The following is a 16,725-nucleotide window of genomic DNA, read 5'->3' as shown; positions in this document are numbered from 1 at the left end:
TGCCTGTTGAGAATTTCCTTTGGTTGTGCTGCTTGTAGTTAGTGCTCTGGTGTGGTGTGAATCTGGCCTCTAGGTGTATTGTTTCTGGTGCCCCTTGGGTGAGGCTCCCAGGGAGGGCACTATCAGCCCTGTCTGTTACTGGCCCGTGGCTACCTGGTAGGTGCCTCAAAGCTGTATGCAGTTGGCTGCTGCCCGCGCTGGACCTGGGGTCATGTGGGGGTGGCTTTGCTGTGAACTGACGCCAGCTGGCACCAATATTGGGCCTGAGGCAGCTTAGCAAAAGGCCCAGGGCCCCTTAGGACTGTTGCCACCTGTCAGTTGCCCGTAAGGCCCAACTGTTGGAAGAGGCTCCTTAGGAGCGTGTGTCTGGCTGGTTGATCCAGTGTTGAGGGGGCCCTCAGTGATGCGCACTAGCTGGGCAGGATGGAGTTCAAGTGAGTCACGAAATGAGACTGGTGGGTTTTACAATATTAATGCAGATTCAGATCTTACGACACTATCTGGCCTGTGAACCCCTTTTACAGAGCCCCGAGGGCACTGCAGCCAGCCTCTACCTCAGGCTCGCAAATTCCCAAGAGCTGCTCCTGAGTGGCTTCTGTGCAGGTTTTGGGTCACTGTTCATGACCAAAACCTACCCAGGGCGCTGCGGACCATGTGCTGTAAAAATTCTTCTCTGCTGTTTTGTGGGGATGGGTCAGTCACCCAGGCCCCGTGATTGCCCCTGACAATGCAGCTGTAGGTGGGCGGGGTGGTGTTATAGGGGCCCAAAGGGTGTGGTCAGTAGTTTCTACAAATTCAGTGGAGTCTCAGCTCCTGGACCAGTGCTGGGCCCACGACTACCTTGCAAAACAAAACAACAACAAAAAACAAATACACCCACACAAAATACCAAATACAGAGGACATACAAAAATACCAAAAACCTCCAAAACAACAGAACAAAACAAAACAAAAATAACAAAACAAACAAGAGAAACAACAAAAAGAAAATAGATAAAAGAAAAAAAAAGAAAAAGGCCCTCCGTCTGCTTTAGTCTGCAGGTAGCCTGTAGGGCAGAGCCAGCTGCTCAGCAGTAAAGAGTCTCAGCACCAGCTGTGTGGAGGGCAGGGATCCAGTGCCTCACAAGGCAGTGCCTATATGCGGGTTCCACCAGACTAATGCGGTCCCAAACCTTGCCCTATGGGGGAGGGCTTAACCCTGAAAAGATGCTGCCCCCTTGTAATCCACATGTGTGCAGGCTCCGCATAGGGGGAACAATGGCCCCAGTTCCTCCAGCTCCCACACCAAAGGCACTCAGTTCAGTCCTTCCCCGCAGGCTCCTGGGACCCCCAAACTGCTTCTCCCTCTGCCAGAGACCATGTGAGTGCTCACCAGTGAGTGAGTCTGTGTGCTGGCTCCGTAAGAGTGCATCTGGGTCTCCAACAGCCCTCCGCTTCACCGGGATGGGCAGAGTCCTTGCTGATTTCCACTACCAGCGATTATGGAACTCCCCTTCCTGGCACAGGAACCCAGGGCTAAGGAGCCTGGCGTGGGGCTGGGGTCCCCTCCCTCTTCAGGGGGGACCTCTTCCACTGAGGTGTCCCTCCCAGCATTCACCCCTTCTCCATGGGCCTGGAGTCAGTCTGCCTCCAGTCTCCGCCCCTCGTACCAGTCTCATCGTGGCCTCTTCTGTAAGTCCTTAGTTTTAGTGGTTCTGTTCAGCTAGTGTTCAGATGAATCCCAACGTTGACTGTTGTGTAATTTATTTGTAATTTTGGTGTGATTCTGGGAGGTGGTAGATACAGCACACACCAAATTCACCATCTTGGACCGCCTATTGTTTCAATGATTTTTGTCAATAACTTTAAAGTTCCCTTCCTGGTACTCCTTATCAAAGTGGCAGTTGATATTGAAGGATTCCATTCTCAGTCCAGGCCTTTTGGGTACAGAGATTGCTAGTCCTAGAGGGTGTTGAGGGAAGCTTCTCTCACTCCTCAAAGTACTTAAGTAAGCTGTCCTGGCTGAAACTATCTTCTCTCAACATTCTGGGATGGATTCCTTCCAAAGGAATCCAATCTCTACCCAAGTTCTGCTGCCTTTTCTGGCATTTGCTTTGCCTTTTATAAATAAAATAGAATTATCTTGACTCCCTCAATCTAAGAGTTGCTTATTGCCAGGGTAAGAGTCTGCAGTCTTCAATGCAAAGTGGGAAGAACCCAGAGCCAAAGCCAGGAAACTTCCCAGAGAGAGAAATTTCACTTAGAGCATTTGAAATCTGAGCAAACATTGGTTTGCTTTTGCTTTCCTCTTTGTTGAAGTTAAAGTTGCAATAAAGTGAATATGGGTCTGTTACTTTGAGTCTTTTCTCTCCTTCCTCTAGCTCCTTTAGTTGGCAGATTAAGACAGCAAATGAAAATTAAAGTTAACATTTGTTGAGCAATTACTATATACAAGACACTGAAATTTTTAACAGCACCTATCTGGTAAAGTTGTTATGATGATTATATAACACATAAAAGTAGCTAAAATATAATATTCAGTCAGTAAATGGTAGTATTCATATATTTGCTGTCTTTTCCTCTCTTATTCCTTCTCCCCTAAAAAATACATGGATTGCTCTTACTGTAAGCATATGCTTTCTAATCTTAGAGGAGAAATCCTGGCTGCTTCACCATCCTTTCATCCAACCCCATAGTAACAGTTCCAAGACTTTTCTGTATCTGTCAAGCCCCTATTCATGCCCATCCCCAACTTTGGCTTCCAGTTTGCTCATGAAATTATACAAATTATCTGATTTCTCCTTTATTTTGCATAAGTCAGCACTGCTCAAATTTCAATGTATATAAATCACCTGAAGATCTGCTTACAATGCAGATTTTAAATCAGAAGGTCTGGAGTGGGATCTGAGGAGATTCTATATTTCTAACAAGTTTCTGGGTGATGAAGATACTGCTAGGTGGATAACATTTTGTGTAGCAAGGATATAAAGTAAATCAAATTTCATTAATTTTTTTTTACAGATGAAGAGATTGAGACTTAAAAATGTTAAGTGATTTCCTCTGGGTCATACAGCTAGTAAGTTGTAGAGTGTAGACTTGAACCCAACTCCTGATTGTCATGTGGTACTTATACCCTACACTTCTGTAGTTGTTTCTTGAAGCAATTTGTTGATGCTAACTTAATTTTTCTACCTCACCTCAGCCTATGGGCATCTCCTTGGAGCTTTATTTCTAAAATGAATACAGCTTTGCTTTGCTGAATTATTATTGTATTTATTTTAATGTTTTCTTGCAAATAGTTTTAAGTTATTTTGGCTAGAAATGTCTCATAACTAGTGCATGCAAGCTTTGAAGAGATCAGAGACAACAGATTTCAGCGTTCATAGTTTTTATTAATCCAAAGGGAGGACTAAGAGTGATTCAGATATTTGGGCATAATATTCAGATTTGTTGGGGACAGAGAAATAAAGAATTGTCAAGCTATGCTCCTACTTCTGGGCATGAAGCATACAAGCTATTGCTGAAGAGGGTTGAGGTACTACATCTCCAATGGGGGGAGGGCACAATGTCAATTTACTGGCTCGATGAAGAAGGGAATTCAGAGCTTTTCACAGGGAAATCATTCAAACCATGTCATGCGAGACCCTAGAAATTAGTGTGCCTGTAGGTTGATGAGGTTACTTGATATAATTTGATAGCCATAGACTTCATGACAGTTGAGAATTTACAGGAAAAGACTCTTAAGCATCATTGGAATCTACCCAGTTGAGGTCTTTCTTCGCAGCTGTCCTATGGATGTCATAGTAGCTGTAAACAGTTCAAAATTAGTAATGCCCAATGGCACCTTAAGCTTTCTGCAAAGATTCCTCTGGCTATATTGTATTTAATGGTAGATTTGGAAATTTGTCTTCTTTTGATTCAAAATAAAGTCAGGAAATGTCATCCTCATGCACTGGATAGGCTTGAACAGAGTGACCTTGGTAATCTCAAATTTGTATTTCAAGTTCTATGACTCAGGCACCCTTCTGCCACTCAGAAACAATACGCCCTTATTGTGAAAAGAAGTATTCAAGTAAAACAGCCACTTCTTGCATACTCAAGGGGCAAAAACGAACTGGCTTCTGAGTTAGTCTAGTATAAATATTATTTTGCTGAATCTTGTTAATGCCCTATGAAATATTTTGCCCAACCTCTTCTTACAAATGAAGAAATTTAGAATCAGAGAAGTTAACTAAATAGCTTACAGTCACACAGCTAACATTTGGCATCTGGAATTTTAACTCAGATCTGACATGAGAGCCCTTGCCCTTAAATAATATATGCTGTATTCAAGTACCTAAATTATGAAGGTGACAGATTCAAATGTCACAGCCCTCTTTTATAAATATTCTTCTGTTATTTAGTTATCCACCTTCTTATTGTCTTAACTTGAATGGTAATAAGATCGGGAAAATAACAGGAGTCCTAGAATGGAAGTAAATAGATAATGGAAGTTGTTTCTACTTCTGGGCTTTCATAGAACTAGACTCATCAGTCTAAGAATGACATAGTCATGTCTTTCCCCAGTGCCTAGCACATAGAAGGAACCCAGATAATAATTGTTGAATGAATGAGTGAATAAATGAGATTGGGGGGAATTATCTACCTATTTTGAGATTCACTGAAAGATTACACATCCTTTCACATGTTCCTGGTCAACTATATGTAGGTCATGTATGTAGGTACCCAGACATGGTTACACACGTTCTTTTAGAAATTGCCAACAAATAACAAGTGTTAGCATGGATGTGGAGAAAAGGGAACTCGTATGCACTGTTGGTGGGTTGTAAATAGGTGCGTCCACTATGGAAAGCAGTGTGGCAGTTCCTCAAAAATTAAATATAGAACTCCTATATATGACGTAGCAATTTCACTTCTGGGTATTTTCCAAAGAAAATGATTTAAAAAGATATATGCGCCCCTATGTTTGTTGCAGCATTATTTACAGTAACCATGGTATGGAAGCAACCTAGGCGTCCATTGATACATAAATGGATAAAGAAGATACACACACACACACACACACACACACGGTGTCCATTGATAGATAAATGGATAAAGAAGATACACACACACACACACACACACACACGGTGTCCATTGATAGATAAATGGATAAAGAAGATACACACACACACACGCGCGCGCGCGCGCGCGGACACACACACACAGACGAAGTCGGACAATCTTCGTAGAAGGTGTCAAAAAATGTATACACATTTTAAGAAAGGAAAACTGTATTAAAATTGTAATACTCAATATATATCAATAACAAAAAATGAATACAAGTCACGTTTGACTTTTTTTTAAAAAATTAGTTTCAGATGTACAAAGCAACATAATAGTTAGACATTTACACCCCTCACAAAGCAATAATCCCCCTCCCCCAAGCTACTACCCCTCTGACATCTTATATAACTGTTACAATACCATTGACTGTCTTCCTTATGCTATACTTCAACTCCCTTGACTATATATAATATATATTTTCTTATAGTTGACATACAATATTATTCTACTTCAGTTTCAGTTGTACAGAGCCTTGGTCATGCATATACACAGTCTATGAAGTGATCTTGATAAGTCCAGTGCCCACCTGGCCCCTTACATGATCTTTACAACATTGTTGAATATATTCCCCATTTCTGTATTTCATATCCCCATGACGATATTGTGTCTACTACATTTGACTTCTGCAATTGTAAGAGGTGCTCAAAGTAGTTACGATCAGCGTCCAGATACTTCTGATTACGGTGAACTACTGTTTGAGCAACGTTGACCAAAATGTCCACTTGTACACCTTTTTTGGCGCCCCAGGTCAGACAATTAAGTTCATGAACTCATCCTAGAAAAAGTGCTACATACCTCATTGCTGAATATCACTACAGTCACCTTCAAAGTACTCCCCTTGGGAAGCTATGCACCAATGACAGTGCCTAGTCCACCCTTCAAAGCAATTTTGGAACTCATTATCTGGAATGGCCATCAAATCTGTCATCGTATTACCCTTGATGTCCTGAATGTCATCAAAATGTCTTCCTTTCAATATTTCCTTTATCTTTGGGTAAAGAAAGAAGTCATTGGGGGCCCAATCAGGTGAGTAGGGAGGGTGTTCCAATACAGTTATTTGTGTACTGGCTAAAGACTCCCTTACAGACAGTGCCTTGTCAGCTGGTGCTTTGGTGTGATGCAAGAGCCATGAATTGTTGGCAAAAAGTTCAGGTTGTCTACCTTTTTCATGCAGCTTTTTCAGCACTTCCAAATAGTAAACTTGGTTAACTGTCCAGTTGGTACAAATTCATAATGAATAATCCCATTGATATCAAAAAAGGTTAGCAACATTGTTGCAACAAGTTTGTGAACTTAATTGTCACACCTTGTGTGTGTGTGTGTGTGTGTGTGTGTGTATGCATACATATATACAGAGGATGCCAAAAAATGTGTACACATTTTAAGAAAAGAAAAAACTGTATTAAATTCATGCTGATAGTAACCACTTTGAGCACCTCTTGTAATTGCAGAAGTCAAACTTGACTTGTATTCGTCTTTTGTTATTGGTATATATTGAGTATTACAAATTTAATGCAATATATATGCATATGTTGAAGCTCTAACTTTCAATTTGATGGTGTTTGGAGATGGGGCCTTTGGGAGATAATTAGGTTTAGATGAGGCCATGACGGTGGGGCGCTCATGATGGGATTAGTGCACTTATAGCAAGAGACACCAAAGAGCTCACTTTCTGTCTTCCTTTCTTCCTCTCTCTCTCTCTCCCTCTCTCCCTCTCTTCCTCTCCCTCTCTTCCCCCACCCCTACCATGTGTGGATTCAGCACAGAGGCAGCTGTGTGCAAACCAGGAAGGTAACTCTCACTGTGGAAGTGAATTAGTTGGCACATTAATCTTCCCACCCTCCAGAACTGTGAGAAGTAAATTCCTGTTGTTTGAGCTTCCCAGTCTATAGTATTTTGTTATGGTAGCTCAAGCTGACTAATACAAACATAAACTTATTAGGAATAGGAGAAGACTGGGAAGAGGCAGAACAATATTGTACCCTAAAGAAGACATTCTTTCTTTTTCTTTCTCCATCTAGTCAGGTGAAAAGCAGGTGAGCTGAGTTTGAGAGTAGCACAACTTTTGGATTTCTTGGAGGCTTCTCGACCTGGGCTCTATTTCTTGCTTTGTTATTTGATGGGACTGGGTAGTGGGGATGGAACAGGAAGCAGAAGAATGGAATCCAGAGGACAGAAAGAGGTAATTCATTTGAAAATGAGGGAAATTAAATAAAAAGGTAAAGAGACATGTTCTTTAATAAAGGTCATTTAGCTTAGCTTACCAGGGAAGGAAAAGAGGCAGGGATTCAGGATAGACACTATCCAGGAATAAAGACTTTGTCTGGTGTTTCCCTCAATGTGATAAATTAAAAGCAAAGTAAGTGTAAAGCAGGGTGCAAATACCTAACATTGGTGTTTTGTGATATATTTGTGAAGCATCAGTTTGTGGCAGTTCTGATTTCTCCCTTCTACAACCAACATCTGATCAAATCCTATCAAGTCTACCTTCTTAATGTCACAGACCATGTAGCTTTCTATGGTTAGGTTGTATCATAGCTTCTCTTAAGATTATCTTAATAGCTCTCAGATTTATCCCATCTTTTCTATCCCCATGGCCTTTGACCTATGTCAGCCTGCCATTTTCTTTTACTCCTGAGATATTATATCTTTCTAACGGACATTTCTGCCTCTGGCCTTATTCCTTCTAATCCATACTCTACATTGGCCAACAGATTGATCTTTCTAAAATGGAGACAGTAAAACTATTAAAATGGTTAAAATCAGGGGTTCTGGGATCAGACTGCCAGCATTTGTATACTGGCTCAACCACTTACCTTGAATAAGTTACCTAATCTACCTCTGTCCTTCAGCTACTACATCTGTACAATGAGAGTAGTGTCTCCCTTACAGGGTTAAATAAAAATTAAAAAGTAACCTATTTCATGTTCTTAAAACAGTGTCTTACACAGTGTAAGTGTTCATTATATAAAAGCTGTTATTATTTTTTAATCTGACTTTGTCACTTTGCTTACTCCCTATCAGGGGTCACAAATTCCAATGCTTACTTACATTCATTTATGTGAGTAAAATGGGTGAAGTAGGCAGGCAAATACATTAATTTAAAAGGGACAACTTATTCTTGTCACATAGGGATGAAGTTGCCAGATCTTATTTTTCAAGTTAATCTAGAATGTTATATTGTTGTATATAAATAACTCCAAATATGGATGCTCATTGTTATTATTTTTTTAATCTTGGGGCAAAAAAGATAAAAACTAAGGGCCAGCCGAGTGGCTCAGTTGGTTTCCGGTTCAATTCCCACATGGGCCAGTGAGCTGCGCCCGAGCTGAGCTGCCACCAGGTGGCAGGATGGTTAGCTGATGAGAGCACGTGCTCCTAACAACAAGGTTGCCAGTTCGACTCCTGCATGGGATGGTGGGCTATGCCCACCCGCAACTAAGATTGAATATGACACCTTGAGCTGAGTGGCTGTGAGCTACCACTGGCCGGCTGGATGGTGACTAGACTTGGAGCTGAGCTAGCTGTGCCCTCCACAACTAAGACTGAAGGACAGCAACTTGGCTGTTACCCTCCCCCAACCCCCCCCCCAAAAAACAAAAAACAAAAAACAAAAAAAACACAGACCTAAAATTACAAAACTACTTTATGGCTAAAGGGCCTGCAGCTTGCAACCTCTGACTGAATGAAATCTAAATTTCTTAAAGTTGAATTTGATATATTATTTTTTAGAAAGCATTGTTTACTTCTCTCATATTGGTATTAGTCAGTCTTCTTGGTTGCAGGTCATTAAAACCATCTCTGTCTGACTTTAGCAGATGAAGAATTTCTAGAAGGGGTATTGAGTAACTGGTATAATTACTAGGAAACCTAGGGAATCAGATTCAGAGAACAGGCTAAAACCAAGCACCATGGCCATAATTGCACTGTAGGAACTATCTGACATGGACACTGCTGTTGCCACCACTGATACTGGAATGTCACAGCTGGCACTGATGCTATCTCTGTCAATGGCCCTGCTGTTGGGATCATTACAACTGCTACCCCTAGAAATCATACGTTGTTGCTGCTGTTGCTTTAAAATGTACACTTTTCTCTTTTCATCTCTTTGTATCATTTACTCCAGAATCAAATGCCTGGGCAGGAGAAAACATGTGATAAGCTGGAGTCAGGTTAGTGCCCACCTACCATGCTTTAGCAGGCTGAGGGTGGGAAAAAGTGAATATCTGCATGGGTACACATCCTTTCTTTATTCCCTCTTGTTATGATGGAGGAAGAGGTTTTCCTCCATTCTATGACCAATCATCTACTTGTGCATTAGATTCCACTCACTCCTGCCTTCGTGGAAACCTTAACTATTTCTCCCTTTTATATCTTCAACCTCTCTGTCTCTATAGAAGCTTCTCTATCAGTAAATAAATATGTCTGTTCTATCTTAACAAATAAATTTAAATTACACCTCTTCTCCACTAACAAACAAATAAATCCATACATTCTCCCCAGCCAGATTTCCCAAAAGAGTTGTATAAATTCACTGGGTATTGTCTCAGTTCTCATTCACTCAACCTACCAGTCTTGCTTCAGCTCCCAACATCAAAAATGGTCATCAGTGACTTCTTTTTCACCTAGTGGACACGTTTGTGCTTACTGTCCATTTCTAGGTGGAATTTTATGGGGTTCATCATTTCTTCCTTCTTAAAGCATTAACTATCTATAAATGTCCTTACTATCTTCCTCAATTGTATTCTTGCAACCTATTCTCCTCACAGTAGTCAATGTGATCTTTTCAGATTATATATCAGATCATCTCACCCCTGCATCAGAATCCTTCTTCAAGGAGGAGGGGGTGGTAGATGAGGGTAAATGGGATCAAATATATGGTGATGGAAGGACAACCGACTCTGGGTGGTGAACACATAATGTGATATATAGATGATGTATTACAGAATTGTGCACTTGAGACCTATGTAACTTTACTAACCATTGTCATCCCAATAAACTTTAATTAAAAACCATTTTAATTCATTAGTGTTAATTTTACATCCCCCGCTAAACTTGGCCTCCCTGAGAGCAAAGACCATTTTTGTTTTAATCATCAAATTCCTTAAAATGGTTTCTCCACATGGTTGACACTCAATATATTGGTTGAATCAATTAATAGGTATCCTAAAGCATTTGAATTTTTGGTACAGAATAGGTACTCAATAAATATCTGTTGAATGAATGAATGAATGAATGAGTGAATGCATAGATGAAGGCTACAGGTATGTTGTTATAAGTGGTCATGCTATTCCTATAAACTGCGCCTTAGCCCAATAACTAATCTCAATCCAATTTACTCCCATGACTTTGAAGAATCCATTAAGACTATCAGTGTAATTCAGAATGGCTTTCTTTTCAGATATCTAATTTGTGCTTAGACTAGTGGGATTCAAAAGAAAGAGAATGGTCTTCTCTGTTCATTGGAAGAACACACATGAAACAAAAAGAACAATCCAAGACTGTATATGATAAACAATATAATTATGGCATTGTGGAATCATTGAAAAAGTAGTGGACAAGATGATCAAAGACATCATTTCTAATTAGACATCGTTGATTTGCATCTCTGACCTATCTTCTAATACTTTTTTTCTTCATTCCTCTTTCTGGTGGCTGATTTTTAACAACTTTATAAAACAGATTTATGTTTTCCTTATTGTGGGCTGTTGCTTCCTCTCCTTTTAACAATCTGTATTTTAACCTTTTTTCTCATTACTCTTTGTAGCCTGAAATTTATTCTTCATGACAGAAGGACAACAACAACAAAAAAGAAGAAAATGGAAGGTAAGAAACAACTTTCCCTGTCATTTATCAAATGTATACCACTGACCTTGTGCAGGTTTTCTACCTATTCCTTGCTTATTTTGTACTGAATATAATCAAAAGATGGCCTTTCTGTTACCCTTATTATTATGTTTCCAACTATGGAGGGAGATCAGTTCCAATTTCTTTTCACAATAAATGGGAGAGGAAACTATCTGGAACAGAGATTAAGAAAATAGAGATAAAATTATTTGTACAAAAGAAAGTGATACTTATAGAGTATTTGTGAAGGTTTAAATGAATCAGTAAATGTTAGGTGTTTGGAATAAAGCCTAGCACACAGTAAATACTTAATAAATGTTGGCTATTACTATTTGGATGGTAACTATGATAGTAGTTGAATCAGTAACGGCTCCAGCAGAAAAGTAGATGCCACACTCATATTGAATAATTTGAGGATAGTTTAATACTAAACTACTTACAAAGGTGTGAGCAAGGGATAAGGAAACCACAAAGGATAATGTAATACCCTGGGAATAATAACAGTAGGTGCTATTAGTACTCTTACGCCTGAAGGGGTGTAACTCAGAATGAGTAGCTACAGCTATGGAGAGGGCCACTTGATGGGATCCCTTTGGTTGAAGGAAGTGGCCGGACCACAGCCAACTTGCAGGGTAGAAGCTGGGAGAATAAATGCCTCAACCACACTCTTCTCTCCTTCCAAATCTTGCTGGTACCCCTAATTGGCCAGACCTCAACCAAAAGCAAGAGAAGAGTGGAGCATGTGGGTGGAGTACATATAAGCTAGCCTCCAGGGACACAAAGCAGGTTGGACAAGGTCTAGCTGTGGATCTGGAGAACAAAACAGAAAATATCACCACAGTCATGATATAGGTATAGAAGGTATGGTCTTCTCCGTATAGAAGATAAGTTATAAGGAATTTATGGTGTGACCAACAAGTGACCTGTGGAAACATCTGGAGGTTTCTGTGGGAAGATATGTATGTTAGTACACAAAAGTCACCCCACATTGTCCCAAGGTTTAATTAATGACGAACCCAGAATGCTGCCCTGATGGAAACTTATCTATACTCCTATAAAGGTTATACTTATATTTCTTTAGACTTTTCCTAGTCAAAATATCTCAGACCTCTCTTGAAATCCTTTGTACCTTTTTAAAGGAGCAGCTATGTTGCTGGTGTTTAAGAGATGACTGAGGAAGGAGGTATGTAAAAGCGAGAAGAAGGTTGTTTCACCAGCTGGTACTAAAAAACGACTGCAGGCTTAAATAGTCAACATTGTACACCTCTCTTCCTTCACCACTACCTTTCCTGCTACTCCATTCTTCTATCATCAAGGAACAATACAGCTACATACAATTAAGAGGTAAAATGTGCTGGACGACTTCATAGAACTCTTGAGTTGTTAGAAATCAGGGACAGTTTTATGAGAAATATGACGTTTGAGCTAGGCTTTGAATAATAGATAAAGGCTTTTAAAAAATATAAAGCCAGTATTTTTGTATTTTTGTTTGTATCTTACCTTATTTCCTATATGATTTTTAAAAAATATTTTATTGGGGAATTGGGGGATGGTAACAGTGTTGGGGAATTGGGGAAGGGGACCAGCTGAGTTGTTGTTCTACAGTCTTCATTGTCAAGGGCGCCAGTTGCCATCTGGCTTCCCGTCATCGGCAGCTTGTGGCCTCTAAGCTCAAGGTGCTGTGTTCAATCTTAGTTGCGGGTGGGCATAGCCACTATCCCATGTGGAAGTCGAACTAGCAGCCTTGTTGTTAAGAGTGCACGCTCCTATCCACTGAGCCATCCAGGTGGCAGCTCAGCTTAAGGTGCGGAGTTCAGCCTTAGTTGCAAGTGAGCATAGCCACCATCCCATGTGGGAGTCAAACCTGGCAGCCTTGTTGTTAAGAGCACACACTCTATCCACTGAGCCATCCAGGCGGCAGCTCAGCTCAAGGTGCCAAGTTCAGTCTTAGCTGCAGTTGGGCATAGCCCACCATCGAACAGGCAATATTGTTGTTACATCAGCTGAGCCATCCTGCCACCTGTAGGCAGCTCAGGAACAGCTCAGCTTGGGTGCAGTGTTACTGGCCCATGTGGGAATTGAACCGTTGGCCCTGTTGCTCAGAGCTCACGCTCTTAAGCCAACTCTTAACCAACTGAGCCACTCGGCCGGCCATCCTATATGATTTAAAAGATAAATTCATAAACAATATTTATACATCTATGTTAATGGGAGCACAGTGGGTACATGTGTTTTTCCACGTGTATAAAGATATCCTTTGTTGCTTTTGTTTTTTAATAGTGCAACTTCTCTATTTCAATAGGACACAAAGTTAGTAGTATTTACAGTCTTTTAAGATAAAACTGCTTTTAAATGGGAGCTTGGTTTCTAGTACTTTGAGGTTCAGAAGACATAGCTAGAAAAGTTATTACTGTGAAAAATGAAGACTGCTGAAATCAAACAGGAGGGGGACTGTGCGTATGTGTGTGTGTGTGTGTGTGTGTGTGTGTGTGTGTGTGTGTTGTGTTTGTGTGCATGTGTTTTCATTACCATCTGTCCTTCAGGCATTGGAAGGAATTTCATATTATATTTAGCTATCATTAGGTACAGAAGATTTTGCAGCAAAATTTTGATGCTATATGCATTCTGTCATTTTGCTAGCACTGATATGGCTCTCAGGTCCACTACTCTATTAGATCTATTAACCCATTTATGGTATTTTTTGTAGCAATACCTCGGTTTGCGAGCATAATTCGTTCCGGAAACAAACTACTCATATTGCAAGACATCGCTCTTTTACCAAGTTAAAATGTACTATTTATTAGGTTGGTGCAAAAGTAATAGCACTTTTTGCCATTTTTGCACCAACCTAATAGAAATGTTTGCTCGTCTTGCGGAACACTCGCAAACCGAGTCACTCTCAATCCAAGGTGTATATATGTGTGTGTGTGTGTGTGTGTATAATTTCTTTATTCACTCACATGGACATTTTGAGTGGACATTTAGGTTGTTTCCACATCTTGGCTATTGTGAATATTACTACAATGAACATGGGAGCACACGTATCTGTCTTCCTAATTTAAATTCTTTTGAATAAATAACCAGAGGTGCCACTGCTGTATCATATGGTAGTTCTATATTTCATTTTTTGAGGAACCTTCATACTGTTTTCTATAGTGCCTACACATATCACATCCCCAACTTAGGTAACAAGGGTTCCGGTTTGCCCATATCCTCATCAAAACTTGTCTCTTTTTAAAAAAAGTAATAGCCATTCTAACAGGTGTGATGTGATATCTCATTGTGGTTTTGATTTGCATTTCCCTGATGAATAGTTATGTTGAACATTAAACACTTTTTTATGTGACTGTTGGCCATTTGTATGCCTTCTTTGGAGCAGTGTTCATTTAAGTCCTTTGCCCATTTTTTTAATTCATTTTTTTTTTGCCAATGAATTGAAATGATTTCTTAAATATTTTGTATAGTATCCCCTTATTAAATATATGGTTTACACATATCTATCCCATTACGTAGATTGCTTCTTCACTGTTGTTTTCTTTGCTGAGCAGAAGCTTTTTTAGCTTGATATAGTCCCAGTTGTCTAAATTTGCTTTTGTTTTCTTTGCTCTTGGTATCACATCCAAGAAATTATTGCCAAGACCAGTGTCATAAAGTTTTGCCCCTAAGTTTTCTTCTAGGCATACTACAGTTTCAAATCTTACATATCTTTAATTAATTTTGAGTTGATTTTTGTTTATGGTGTAAAATAAGTGTTCAATTTCATTATTTTGCATGTGGATATCCTGTTTTCTTTTACCCATGATGAATTTTGGGAGTCCTTGCTAAAGATTAGTTGATTGTACACGTGTGGATTTATTTCTGTGCTCTCTATTCTGTTCCATTGTTCTATGTGACTATTGTTATCTCAGTACTATACTGTTTTTATTACTGTAGATTTGTAATATATTTTGAAATCAAGAAGTGTGTTGTGTCCGCTTTGTTTTTTACTCAAAATTACTTTGGCTATTTGGGTCTTTTCTTGTTCCATATGAATTTTTAGAATTGTTTTTTCTATTTATATAAAAATGCAATTGGGATTTTGATAGGGATTGCATTGAACCTATAAATTATTTTGTGTACTATGAATATTTTAACAATGTTAAGTCGTCCAATTCATGAACATGGGATGGTTTTCCATTTATTTTTGTCTTTTAAAATTTCTTTCATCAGTGTTTTATAGTTTTCAATGTACAGGTTTTTCACTTAAATTTATTTGTAAGTATTTTATTCGTTTTTTATTTTTTTTGTTTATTTCAGGTGTACAACACAGTGCAATAGTTATACTTTTTACCCCTCAAAGTGAAAACCACCCTCAATATCATACATTTCTATTGATGCTATTATGAATGGGAATGTTGATTTTTTAGTTTCCTTTTTGGATAGCTCATTGTTAGATTGAAGCACAACTGACTTGTGTATTGATTTTGTATCCTGAAACTTTACTGAATTAATTTATTAGTTCTAGCAGGGGTTTTTTTTTGAGTCTTTAGGATTTTCTATACATAAGATCATGTCATTTACAGGGTTAATTTAACTTATTTTTCATTTGGATGCATTTTATTTATTTTTCTTCCCTAATTGCATTGGTTAAGACTTATAGTACTATGTTGAATAGAAGTGATGAAAGTGGGCATCCTTTCCTTGTACCTGATCTTAGGGGAAAAGCTTTCAGGTTTTGTTTGTTTGTTTGTTTGTTTGTTTGTTTGTTTGTTTGTTGTTGTTGCAGTTACCATTGTGTATGATGTTCTGTGGGATATTAATATATGACTTTTATTTTGTTGAGGTAATTTTCTTCTATTCCTAGTTTGTTGAGACTTGTTATTATCAAAGAGTGCTGAATTTTTTCATATGCAAATTTTCTGCATCTGTTGAGGTGATTTTGTAATTTTTATTCTTCGTTCTGTTAATATTGTATTATATTGATTAATTTTCATATATTAAAACATCCTTGAACCCAAGGTTAAATGCAATTGAATGGGAGAAGATATTTGCAAACAACACCTCTGATAGGGGGCTAATATCCAAAATACATAAAGAACTCATACAACTCAACAACAACAAAAACTGCCAAACAATCCAATTAAAAAATGGGCAGAGAACCTAAACAGACTTCTCCCAAGAAGACATACAAATGGCCAACAGATATATGAAAAATTCTCAACTTTACTAGCTATTAGGGAAATGCAAATCAAAACCACAATGAGAGACCACCTCACACCTGTTAGAATGGCTATTATCACGAAGACATGTAAAAAAGTGTTGGAGAGGCTGTGGAGAAAAAGGAACCCTCATACACTGCTGATAGGAATGTAAATTGGTACAGCCACTATGGAAAACAGTATGGAGGTTCCTCAAAAAATTAAGAATATGTGATCCAGTCAAGATGACAGAGTAAGTAAATGCTGTGTTTGCGTTCTTTCATGACCACATCAAAATTACACCTAAATTATAGAACAACCATCATTGAGGATCACCTGAAGTCTAGCTGAACCAAAGCCCTACAACTAAGGACATACAGAAGAAGACAATTCGAGACTGGTATGAGAGATGAAGACATGGAATGGGATTGTCCCATACCCCTGTGTGACCATTAAACATTGGGAGGGGGCTGGCCGAGTTGGTGAAGAGCTGGCTTGGGACACCAGAGGGCCCTGGGTCAGATCCCACATATGAGGGCCAGTGACACTGCCCTCTACAGCTAAGATGCTGAACAACAGCTCAACCTGGAGCTGGGATGCTGTGAGTCGCCAGC

General features: G+C 39.3%; 1 protein-coding gene across 6 annotated transcripts in view; it reads left to right on the top strand.

The window, feature by feature from the left end:
• KLF8 (KLF transcription factor 8) overlaps window positions 1-16,725 on the top strand; it is a 178,145-nt gene that overhangs the window by 17,218 nt on the left and 144,202 nt on the right. For 3 of the 6 annotated variants that reach the window (XM_019669272.1, XM_019669269.1, XM_019669273.1), the window contains exon 2: window positions 10,855-10,913. In XM_019669272.1, coding sequence (XP_019524817.1) covers window positions 10,872-10,913 — 42 coding nt within the window. In that variant the 5' untranslated portion in view covers window positions 10,855-10,871. Of the gene's footprint in view, window positions 1-9,240; window positions 9,260-10,854; window positions 10,914-12,073; window positions 12,279-16,725 lie in introns of those variants that run through there. The other 3 variants (XM_019669268.1, XM_019669270.1, XM_019669274.1) reach the window with 3 other exon arrangements.

The sequence above is a fragment of the Hipposideros armiger genome, unplaced genomic scaffold (genome assembly GCF_001890085.2).
Source record: "Hipposideros armiger isolate ML-2016 unplaced genomic scaffold, ASM189008v1 scaffold_551, whole genome shotgun sequence".
Lineage (NCBI taxonomy): Eukaryota > Metazoa > Chordata > Mammalia > Chiroptera > Hipposideridae > Hipposideros > Hipposideros armiger.
This window is presented reverse-complemented; position numbering and strand designations above follow the sequence as displayed.